At 41.2% G+C, this 11,071-nt stretch overlaps 1 protein-coding gene across 4 annotated transcripts in view; it reads left to right on the forward strand.

Moving 5' to 3' along the window:
- The window catches only part of LOC112232339 (zinc finger protein aebp2), a 57,997-nt gene extending 50,634 nt beyond the window's left edge, over nucleotides 1-7,363 (forward strand). For all 4 annotated transcript variants that reach the window (XM_024399322.1, XM_024399320.1, XM_024399323.1 and 1 more), the window contains exons 7-9: nucleotides 4,154-4,267; nucleotides 6,621-6,650; nucleotides 6,752-7,363. In XM_024399322.1, coding sequence (XP_024255090.1) covers nucleotides 4,154-4,267; nucleotides 6,621-6,650; nucleotides 6,752-6,758 — 151 coding nt within the window. In that variant the 3' untranslated portion in view covers nucleotides 6,759-7,363. The remainder of the gene's footprint in view (nucleotides 1-4,153; nucleotides 4,268-6,620; nucleotides 6,651-6,751) is intronic.
- The last annotated feature ends 3,708 nt before the right edge of the window (nucleotides 7,364-11,071 follow it).

The raw sequence follows: 11,071 nt of genomic DNA on the forward strand, positions 1-11,071 counted from the left end.
TAGAACCTGTTTTGAGGATTCTTCTGTAAAGGAGGGGCTCATAAGGCCTCTTTGGCACTCTGCCAGTGAGTGGTCTGGCAGAGTGCCACATCCTCGGTCTGGCGCGCTCACGTGAAAGGTAACTATGTTCCACTTCATTTGTACAGACAATGGATTTGTCCGGTTGGAACATTAATTAAGTTTTATGTTAAAAACATCCTAAAGATTGATTCCATACTTAGGTTGGCAAGGAACTTTTTGAACTGTTTGTCCGATGTTCAGGCGCGACCTGAACGCGCTTTTGGATTTGTTTACCAAACGCCCTAACAAAATAATATATTTGGACATAACTGATGGACATTATCGAACAAATCAAACATTTATGGTGGAACTGGGATTCCTGGGAGTGCATTCTGATGAAGATCATCAAAGGTAAGTGAATATTTAAAATGCTATTTCTGAGTAATGTTGACTACCCAATATGGCGGGTATCTTTTTGGCTGCTTTGTTTTCTAAAGGCTGTACTCAGAATATTGCATGTTTTGCTTTCTTCGTAAGGTTTTTATAAATATCTGACACAGCGGTTGCGTTAAGGAGAAGTTTATCTAAAGCTCCATGTATAATAGTCGGATCTTTATCCATGTTTATTATGATAATTTCTGTAAATTGATGTGGCTCTCTGCAATATCACCGCATGTTTTAGAACTACTGAACGTAACGCGCCAATGTAAACTCAGATTTGTTGATATAAATATGAACTTTATCAAACAAAACATGAAGTGTCATCTGATGAAGATCATCAAAGGTTAGTGATGAATTTTATCTATTTCTGCTTTTTGTGACTCCTCTCTTTGGCTGGAAAAAAATGGCTGTGTTTTTCTGTGGCTTGGTGGTAACAATCATTTGTGGTGCTTTCGCTGTAAATCCTTTTTGAAATCAGACACTGTGGCTGGATTAATGAGAATTTTATCTGTAAAATGGTGTAAAATACTTGTATGCTTGAGGAATTGTAATTATGAGATTTTCTTTGTTTTGAATTTGGCGCCCTGCACTTTGACTGACTTTCACTCCCAGTCTAGACAGGTTAAGAGTGCTTTCCTCACCATCTTAAATAAGCATGCCCCATTTAAAACAATTCAGAACTAAGAACAGATATAGCCCTTGGTTCACTCCAGACGTGACTACACTTGACCAGCACAAAAACATCCTCTGGCATACTGCATTAGCATTGAATATCCCCCGCGATATGCAACTTTTCAGGGAAGTTAGGAACCAATATACACAGACAGTTAGGAAAGAAAAAACTAGCTTTTTCAAACAGAAATTTGCATCTTGTAAGCACAAACTCCAAAAGGTTCTGCGACACTGTAAAGTCCATGGAGAATAAGAGCACCTCCCAGCTGCCCACTGCACTGAGGCTAGGAAACACTGTCACCACCGAAAAATCCACAATAATCGAGAATTTCAATAAGCGTTTTTCTACGGCTGGCCGTGCTTCCACCTGGCTACCCCTACACCGGTCACCAGCTCTGCACCCCCCACAGCAACTTGCCCAAGCCTCCCCCATTTCTCCTTCAACCAAATCCAGATAGCTGATGTTAAGAAATTCTAAAAGAGCTGCAAAATCTGGACCCCTACAAATCAGCTCGGCTAGACAACCTGGACCCTCTCTTTCTAAAACTATCCACTGCAATTGTTGCAACCTCTCTTACTAGCCTGTTCAACCTCTCTTTCGTATCGTCTGAGATCCCTAAAGATTGGAAAGCTGCCGCGTTTATCCCCCTCTTCAAAGGAGGAGACACTCTAGACGCAAACTGTTACAGATCTGTTTCCGTCCTGCCCTACCTTTCTAAAGTTTTCGAAAGCCAAGTTAACAAACAGATCACCGACCATTTTGAATCCCACCGTACCTTCTCCGCTATGCAATCTGGTTTCCGAGGTGGTCATGCCACGCTCAAAGTACTAAACAATATCATAACCGCCATCAATAAAAGACAATACTTTGCAGCCGTCTTCAGCAACCTGGCCAAGGCTTTTGACTCTGTCAATCACCACATTCTTATCGGCAGACTCAACAGCCTTGGTTTCTCAAATGACTACCTCGCCTGGTTCACCTACTACTTCTCAGATAGAGTTCAGTTTGTCAAATCGGAGGGCCTGTTGTCTGGACCTCTGGCAGTCTCTATGGGGGTGCCATAGGGTTCAATTCTCGGGCTGACTCTTTTCTCTGTATACATCAATGATGTCGCTCTTGCTGCTGGTGATTCTCTAATCCACCTCTATGCAGACGGCACCGTTCTGTGTAATTCTGTCCCTCCTTTGGACAGTGTTAACAAACCTCCAGACGAGCTTCAATGCCATAAAACACTCCTTCCGTGGCCTCCAACTGCTCTTAAATGCAAGTAAAACTAAATGCATGCTCTTCAACCGATCGCTGCCCGCACCCACCCGCCTGTCTAGCATCACTACTCTGGACGGTTCTGACTTAGATATATGTAGACAACTACAAATACCTAGGTGTCTGGTTAGACTGTAAACTCTCCTTCCAGACTCAGATTAAGCATCTCCAATCCAAAATGTAATCTAGAATCCGCTTCCTATTTCGCAACAAAGCATCCTTCACTCATGCTGCCAAACACACCCTTGTAAAACTGACTATCCTACCGATACTTGAATTCGGCGATGTCATTTACAAAATAGCCTCCAATACCCTACTCAATAAATTGGATGCGGTCTATCAGAGTGCCATCCGTTTTGTCACCAAAGCCCCATATACTACCCACCACTGCGACCTGTATGCTCTCGCTGGCTGGCCCTCGCTTTCATATTCGTCGCCAAACCCACTGGTTCCAGGTCATCTCTAAGTCTTCGCTAGGTAAAGTCCTGCCTTATCTCAGAACACTGGTCACCACAGCAGCACCCACCGGTAGCACGCGCTCCAGCAGGTATATTTCACCGACCATCCCCAAAGCCAACTCTTCGTTTGGCCACCTTTCCTTCCAGTTCTCTGCTGCCAATGACTGGAACGAATTGCAAAAATCACTGAAGCTGGAGTCTTATCTCCCTCACTAACTTTAAGCATCAGCTGTCAGAGCCTGTACACAGCCCATCTGTAAATAGCCCATCCAACTACCTCATCCCATGTTGTTATTTATTTTTTATCCTTTGCACCCCAGTATCTCTACTTGCACATTAATCTTCTGCACATCTATCACTCCAGTTTTTAATTGCTAAATTGTAATTATTTCGCCACTATGGCCTATTCATTGCCTTACCTCCCTAATCTTACTACATTTGCACACACTGTATATAGATTTTTCTATTGTGTTATTGACTGTACGTTTGTTTATCCCATGTGTAACTCTGTGTTGTTTGTGTCACACTGCTTTGCTTTATCTTGGCCAGGTCGCAGTTGTCAATGAGAACTTTTTCTCAACTGGCCTGCCTGGTTAAATGAAGGTAAAATAAAACAATTAATGAAAATATATAAATATATCCAGTCATACTTTTTCAAAAGCCTTTTCAAAGTCAGCTATGAATACCAGGCGTGATTTCCCAGATGTTTCACAGTGTTCTAATGTTTCCAGTACTTGTCTTATATTATCTCCAATGTATCGTCCATGTAAAAACTGTCTCATTAGGATGAGTAATATCCGACAATACCTTTTTAAATTCTATGCGCAATGCATTTTGCTAGAATTTTTTAATCACAACACTGAAATGTAAGAGGCCTCCAATTTTTTTAAAGGACTGGATCTTTATATTTCCCACTTGTATCCTGTTTCAGTAATAATGAATCACAAGGTTTGGTATACCTCCACTGGTATGCCATCCAGTCCTGGACTTTTCCCAGACTTAAAGGCTTTAATTGCATCAAGAAGTTCCTCCTCTGTAATTTGGCCTTCACAAGTCTTTCTGTATAGCTGTTCATTTGACATTATTTATAGAAAGAAAATCCATACATTTATCTTCGGTTAGTGGAGATCCCCCATCGTCTCTCGCCAACTCTCCCTTCCCCTCTGCTCCGCCATCTTTCTCATTCTCCTCTTACCTGCTTACCATCTATCACCCCTTCTCCCCTCTCTCTCTTTTTCTCCGACCACATGTTCTAACAAAGCCCATGCTCTAACCACATGTTCTGTGTCTCTCCCTCTGTGTTTGTGTCGTCCTGCAGCCTGCCTGATGTTTGGGTGAACGAGACGGAGCGTTCTCAGCTGAAGACAAAAGTGGTTCACTTATCCCAGCTACCACAAGACACCGCTATGCTACTAGACCCCAACATCTACAGGTCAGTGTGCGTGCGTGCGTTGATCAATAAGTTGTGATCACAATAAAATCTGGATGCCCCCAAAATAAAGTACACTACATGGCCAAAAGCATGTGGACTCCCCTCCAATTGAGTGGATTCGGCTATTTCAGCCACACCCATTGCTGACAGGTGTATAAAATCGAACACACAGCCATTCAATCTCCATAGACAAACATTGGCAGTAGAATGGCCTGTACGTAAGAGCTCTGTGACTTTCAACGTGGCACCGTCATCGGATGCCAACTTTCCAACAAGTCAGTTTGTCAAATCTCTGCCCTGCTAGAGCTGTTCCGGTCAACTGTAAGGGCTGTTATTGTGAAGTGGAAACATCTAAGAGCAACAACGGCTCAGCCGCAAAGTGGTAGGACACACAAGCTCACAGAATGGGACCGCGAGTGCTGAAGCGAACAGCGCATAAAAATCGTCTGTCCTCAGTTGCAACACGCACTACAGAGTTCCAAACTGCCTCTGGAAGCAACTTCAACACAAGAACTGTTCGTCGGGAGCATCATGAAATTGGTTTCCATAGCCGAGCAGCCGTACACAAGCCTAAGATCACCATGCGCAATACCAAGCGTCAGCTGGAGTGGTGTAAATCTCGGCGCCATTGGACTCTGGAGCAGTGGAAATGCATTCTCTGGAGTCATGAACTACGCTTCACTATCTGGGGAAGGCCTTTTCCTGTTTGAGCCTGTGGAGGCTGCTGAGGGGAGGGTGGCTCATAATGGCTGGAATGGAGTGGTATCAAACACATAGAAACCACGTCTTTGATTTGTTTGATACCATTCCATTTACTCCATTCAGGTCATTATTATGAGCCGTCCTCCGCTCAGCAGCCTCCAACTGGTTTCAGCATGACAATGCCCCCGTGCACAAAGCGAGGTCTATACAGAAATGTTTTTTTCGAGATCGTTGTGGAAGAACTTGACTGGCCTGCCCAAAGCCCTGACCTCAACCCCATAGAACACATTTGGGATGAATTGGAACACCGACTGCCAGCCAGGCCTAATCGCCCAACATCAGTGCCTGACCCCACTAATACTCGTGTGGCTTAATGGAAGCAAGTCCCTGCAGCAATATTCCATCATCTAGTGGAAAGCCTTACCAGAAAAATGGCTGTTATAGCAGCAATGGGGGGGGGGATCAACTCTATATTAATGCACAGGATTTTGGAATGAGATGTTCAACGAGTGTACTACTTTTGGTCATGTAGTGCCTTAATACCATAAGCTCTGAGTGGCCATAGAGAGGCCCCTGTCTGTGATCTGTGCCATCTCTCTGCACGTTACTGCTACCCACCAGGTGGCACCAACCCTTAATTTCCCTTCTAGCAAACCAGGCCGCGAAGAAACACTGAGCCTCTTCACATTCACACCACTCACCAAGAACAAAATGATGTCAAGCCCAAAAAAAGAGAAGTGGTTATGAAACTGCCATTTCCCATGTGAGATGTGTGTTCTCTGTGTATGTGAAGAGGCAGGTGTCCTATGCTCATAATTGCTGTCCCAGCCTTCTCCAATGCTATTGGCTGCAGTGAAAGCTGGAGAGGAATATGAGGTGATGTATAAGCACACTGCCATTAGAACTAAAGGCAAGGTTCACCATGATAATGCATGGTCAAGTGGCTTTGGCTAAGACCTGAAGGCACTATAGCCCCCTCAGAGTGACCAGGCTACCAGCTTGAATCCCCCTCATAGTATCCATTATATTAAGATTTCTGCAGCACTGTGCAGGGCAGGGCTATCCTTCACTGCAGCGTACTTCCATAGCCACGGCAAGGTAATGGAAAATAAGGTTAGGTTTATGACCTGCCATAAAAGACTGAAAATTATTACTGAAACAATGTGCCTAAAATAACAAAACGGTCATAAATAGAGATATATGGCACGCAACAGAGGCATGGCTCCAGTCCTGTCCCAGCAATTTTAGGGAGAGTGGGGACAGGTACTGATGATTTTAACTTTGCATGATGGCGCAACAGAAAAAAAATACTTCCGGCCAATGGATGTAAAGGACTTTATAATCCAGTTTACCCCACCCGTTGTCGTCTGACTGTCTTTATCAGGCACATTCATACTATCTGACACACACACACACTCTCCCCCCTCCCCCCCTCTGTCTCTGTCTGTCTGTGTCTCTCATTCTCTCTCTCTCGTGTGTATGGCTCACTTGGTAGAGCATGGCACTTGCAAAACTGCCGTTGTTGGTTCGATTCCCACAGGGGTCCAGTATGAAAATGTATGCACTCTACTGTAAGTCGCTCTGGATATGAGCGTCTGCAAAATGACTAAAATGTAAATGTCTTCACATACGCTCTGTTATGTCTCCTTAGAGCGTTACCACAGAAGCAGCTGAAGCGAAGGTAAGCATTACATGTCAAGAGCTGATCCTTTCATTGTCCCTACAGTCTGAACTACTGGTGAGGTCATATCTACAATCTCACATCTTTTTCCTTATTTGCAGTCTGTAAGGAGTCTTCTGTGGACAGAGGACTACAGAAGGGAAGAACTCCTGTTCTTAGGATGTGGGTCTATATGGGAGCCTCTACGTCTGTCGTTCCTTGAAAGGAGGAGACTAGCAGAAGGGACCCTGGACAGAGGAGAGATGTTACATCCTTTTTCTGGGTAGAGTAGAGAATGTTTCCTCTTTCCTCTGTATTTTTAAACCCACCACTGCATCAGTCTGCAGTGAAAGTGGGTTAACCATTTAAAATGGTTCTGTTCTTTAAAAGGTAATGAATGTTTTATATTAAGTGCTAAACTTTAAAAGAAAAACATGTATAAATGATTTTAAGTGTACTACTAAAACTATGGTTTGGTTGTTATACACAACTGCGTAAAGAAATAGTTTAATTGTGTAGAATAGAAAGTAACATACAGCATTTTTTGTAGACATTGTTCATCTTGTAAATATTTTTTGCAGATTTGTTATTTTTATACCATGAAATACTGTAGTTTATTGTGAATTTTTTATTTTTAAGCATAATGTGTAATTATTGTTTCAATGTGAAAACTCTTTTTGTAACCTATTATTGTTGAAATTATGTCAAATTAAATCATCAATCCATATAATGTTCATGTTGTCTCCGATTAAAATTAAGATAATATTAAGATAAAGATTAAGAAAAAATGGGGATAATGGTAATGATGACTTGTATAGGCAACCCATTATTGCATGACAGTGTTTATTCTTGGGCTCTCTTGCTGTTGTCAACAATTTGAGAGTGTCTATCTTCACTAGTTACCACAGCCACAAAGTCATAAACCCTGGCCATTTCTACAATTTATCTCCTTACAATTTGATTTTAAACCTAACCATAACCACACTGCTACCCTTATACCCAACCCTAACCTTAAATTAAGACCAAAAACCCCATTTTTGTTTTCATTAAGTTTTAAGATATAGCCTATTTTGACTTTGTGGCTGTGGTAAACTAATTGAAACCGATCGATACAAACGTGTACATTGAAGCATGACCTCTAACCTTCTAGCACCTGTGACCACTAACTACATTAGTGTTAACTAGAACTCCTGAACCCCAAGGCATGGTTAATTCATGAGTATGGTAATACATTTGTGTTATCATTATAGACTATTTACCATGTGTATGTATACAGTTCAACATTCAATATGAGGACTTGTGAATTTAAATTTCACTCTGTTGAAAGTGGAATATATCACCAATAAAACAAAGACAGAAAGGTAAAATGATCTTGTTGAACAGCACTAACTATTGCTGTGTGTGTGTGGTAGGAAGAGAATGATCACATAGTGAAATATAGTTCAGAATTTATGAGTTAGTCTTTAGGATTTAAAATAATTTCTGTGTCTTCTTCTTGGGAACATCATGGTTTGATATTTTAAGGACACCGCTGTCATGGCTGGCTGTTCCTTTCTAGGAAAAGCCTTGTTGGGTAGACACGCACAAACAAACACACATTACTGCAAACAATTTTACATCCGGGGTAAATCAAACATGATTTAGACCTTGTTTATGGAAAAGTGTTTCTATCTGTATTTCAATGTTGCAACTTGCTGAAAATTGTCCAGTGTTCATATCATCTCGAATAAACAGTACTGCAAAAAAATTTTTACTTACAGTGTGCATCAAACATGATTTAGACCTTGTTTTTGGAAAAGTGTTTATTTCTGTACTTCTTGGTTGCAACTTGCTGAAAATTGTCCACAGTGTTCCTATCATCGAGTTTAACTTTTATGGCTGCAGGGGCAGTATTGAGTAGTTTGGATGAAAAGGTGCCCATATCAAACGGCCTGCTCCTCAGTCATGGTTGCTAATATTTGCATAGTATTATTAGTATTGGATAGAAAACACTCTGAAGTTTCTAAAACTGTTTGAATGATGTCTGTGAGTATAACAGAACTCATTGGCAGGCAAAATCCTGAGTTGAAATCAAAACAGGAAGTCAGAAATCTGAGCTTGTATGTATTCACAAATGAAATCCTCTTGAGATATGAATGATGTTCCACTGCCCAGGGGTTCCACTAGATGTCAACCATCAATAGAAATTATAATGAGGCTTCTATGTTGTTGTGTGAGTGAATGAGAGCAGAATATATCAGCTGTCCATCAAGCAGCCATTATGTGATCCCACTTTTTCCTCATAGTAGTCACTTGCATTCCATTGCTCACGAAGACTAGAAAGAATACTCCGGTTGGAACTTTATTGAAGCTATATGTTAAAAACATCCTAATGATTGATTCTGTACTTAGTTTGAAATGTTTCTTCGACCGGTAATATCACTTTTTGAAGTTTTTGTCCGATATAACGCTGACCAGAATTAGCGTTTGGATATATATATATATATATATATATACCAAACGCACTAACAAAAGAAGGTATTTGGACATAAATAACGGACATTTTCGAACAAAACAAACATTTATTGTGGACCTGGGATTCCTGGAGTGCTTTCTGATGTAGATCATCAAAGGTAAGGGAATATTTATCATGTAATTTCTTGTTTATGTTAACGCCATCTTTGCGGCTGTGGTGTTTTTAAATTGAGCGCCGTAAAGTTTTTCCGTAAAGTTTTTTTTTTTAATCTGACATTAAGGAGAGGTATATCTATAATTCCATGTTTATAACTATATTATCTACATTTATAATGAGTATTTCTGTTGAATGATGTGGCTATGCAAAATCACTTGATGTTTTGGAATTAGTGAATCTAATGCGCCAATGTAAACTCAGATTTTTTTAAATATAAATATGAACTTTATCAAACAAAACATGCATGTATTGTGTAACATGAAGTCATATGAGTATCATCTGATGAAGATAATTCAAGGTTATTGATTAATTTTCTTTATTTCTGTTTTTTGTGAAGGCTATATTTAGCTGGAAAATGGCTGTGCTTATTGTGGTTTGGTGGAGACCTAACATAATCATTTGTAGTGCTTTCGCTGAAAAGCCTATTTGAAATCGGACACTTTGGTGGGATTAACAAAGAACATAGATTTAAAATGATATAAGACACATGTATGTTTTAGGAATTGTAATTATGAGATTTCTGTGGTTTGAATTTTGGCGGCCTCTATTTTCACAGGTAGTTGTCATATTGATCCCGGTATCGGGATTGCAGCCATAACAGGTTTTAACCACTTCCGGTTTCTCCAGGAAGCTTAGAATCAACATAGGTAGACCTCATAGTGGCCTGATGGATTGTCATCGAAGACAGGTTCATACGACATTCATAACCCACATAGGCTTCAGATTGAATTTAGGGGTGCAGGCAATGTATTCCTATGGGGAGAGAAGTCATTGAAAACTGTTTGATGTAAACACCTTTTTTAACTGTTAAGGGTTAATACCACACGGTCAAGGTTCGGTTTGCACGGATTGGGAGGACCTCAGGAACGTTCCTGGGGTCAAATTGTGCTTCTCACCCTAACGGTTCTCTCACTGTCACCCAAAATCAAATGACATTTAGGGCCAGGCTTCATTTTGGGCCTACTTTTTCCACGGTCGCTGCACTCAGAGCGAGCTACGGTCAAGCGAGGCATCTCGTTGAACTCAGCAAAGCCTTGAGAATATGGAAAGGCTCTGTGTGTCTTTAAGCACCACACTTTGTCACTCCATCCTTGCTGTGTGTGTGTGTGTGTGTGTGTGTGTGTGTGTGTGTGTGAGAGAGAGCTTTTCTTTGATATCTGTTGGGAGAAATGACTGACTTACAGTTCATGAGGGTTGCCTAATCTCACACATTTATTTAGTGCTTTATCTGGGTAGCCGGAAAGTAGAGCATTGCAGTTGTCCAACCTAGAAGTAACAAAAGCATGGATTAATTTTTCTGCGTCATTTTTGGAAAGAAAGTTTCTGATTTTTGCAATGTTATGTAGATGGAAAAAAAGCTGTCCTTGAAACAGTCCTGATATGTTTGTCAAAAGAGAGATCAAGATCAAGAGGTCCAGAGTTACGCCGAGGTCCTTCACAGTTTTATTTGAGACGACTGTACACGATTCAACAGAAGATCTCTTTGTTTCTTGGGACCTAGAACAAGCGTCTCTGTTTTGTCCGAGTTTAAAAGTAGAATGATTGCAGCCTTCCACTTCCTTATGTCTGAAACACAGGCTTCTAGCGAGGGCAATTTTGGGGCTTCACCATGTTTCATGGTGTCCTGGAAGGACATTGACCTCATCCCGTCAGTTGAGGATGCCTGGTCATTCTTTAAAAGTAACTTCCTCACCATTTTAGATAAGCATGCTCCGTTCAAAAAATGCAGAACTAAGAACAGATACAGTCCTTGGTTCACCCCAGACCTGAC

Source organism: Oncorhynchus tshawytscha, linkage group LG06, assembly GCF_018296145.1.
Source record: "Oncorhynchus tshawytscha isolate Ot180627B linkage group LG06, Otsh_v2.0, whole genome shotgun sequence".
In the NCBI taxonomy this organism is placed as follows: Eukaryota; Metazoa; Chordata; class Actinopteri; order Salmoniformes; family Salmonidae; genus Oncorhynchus; species Oncorhynchus tshawytscha.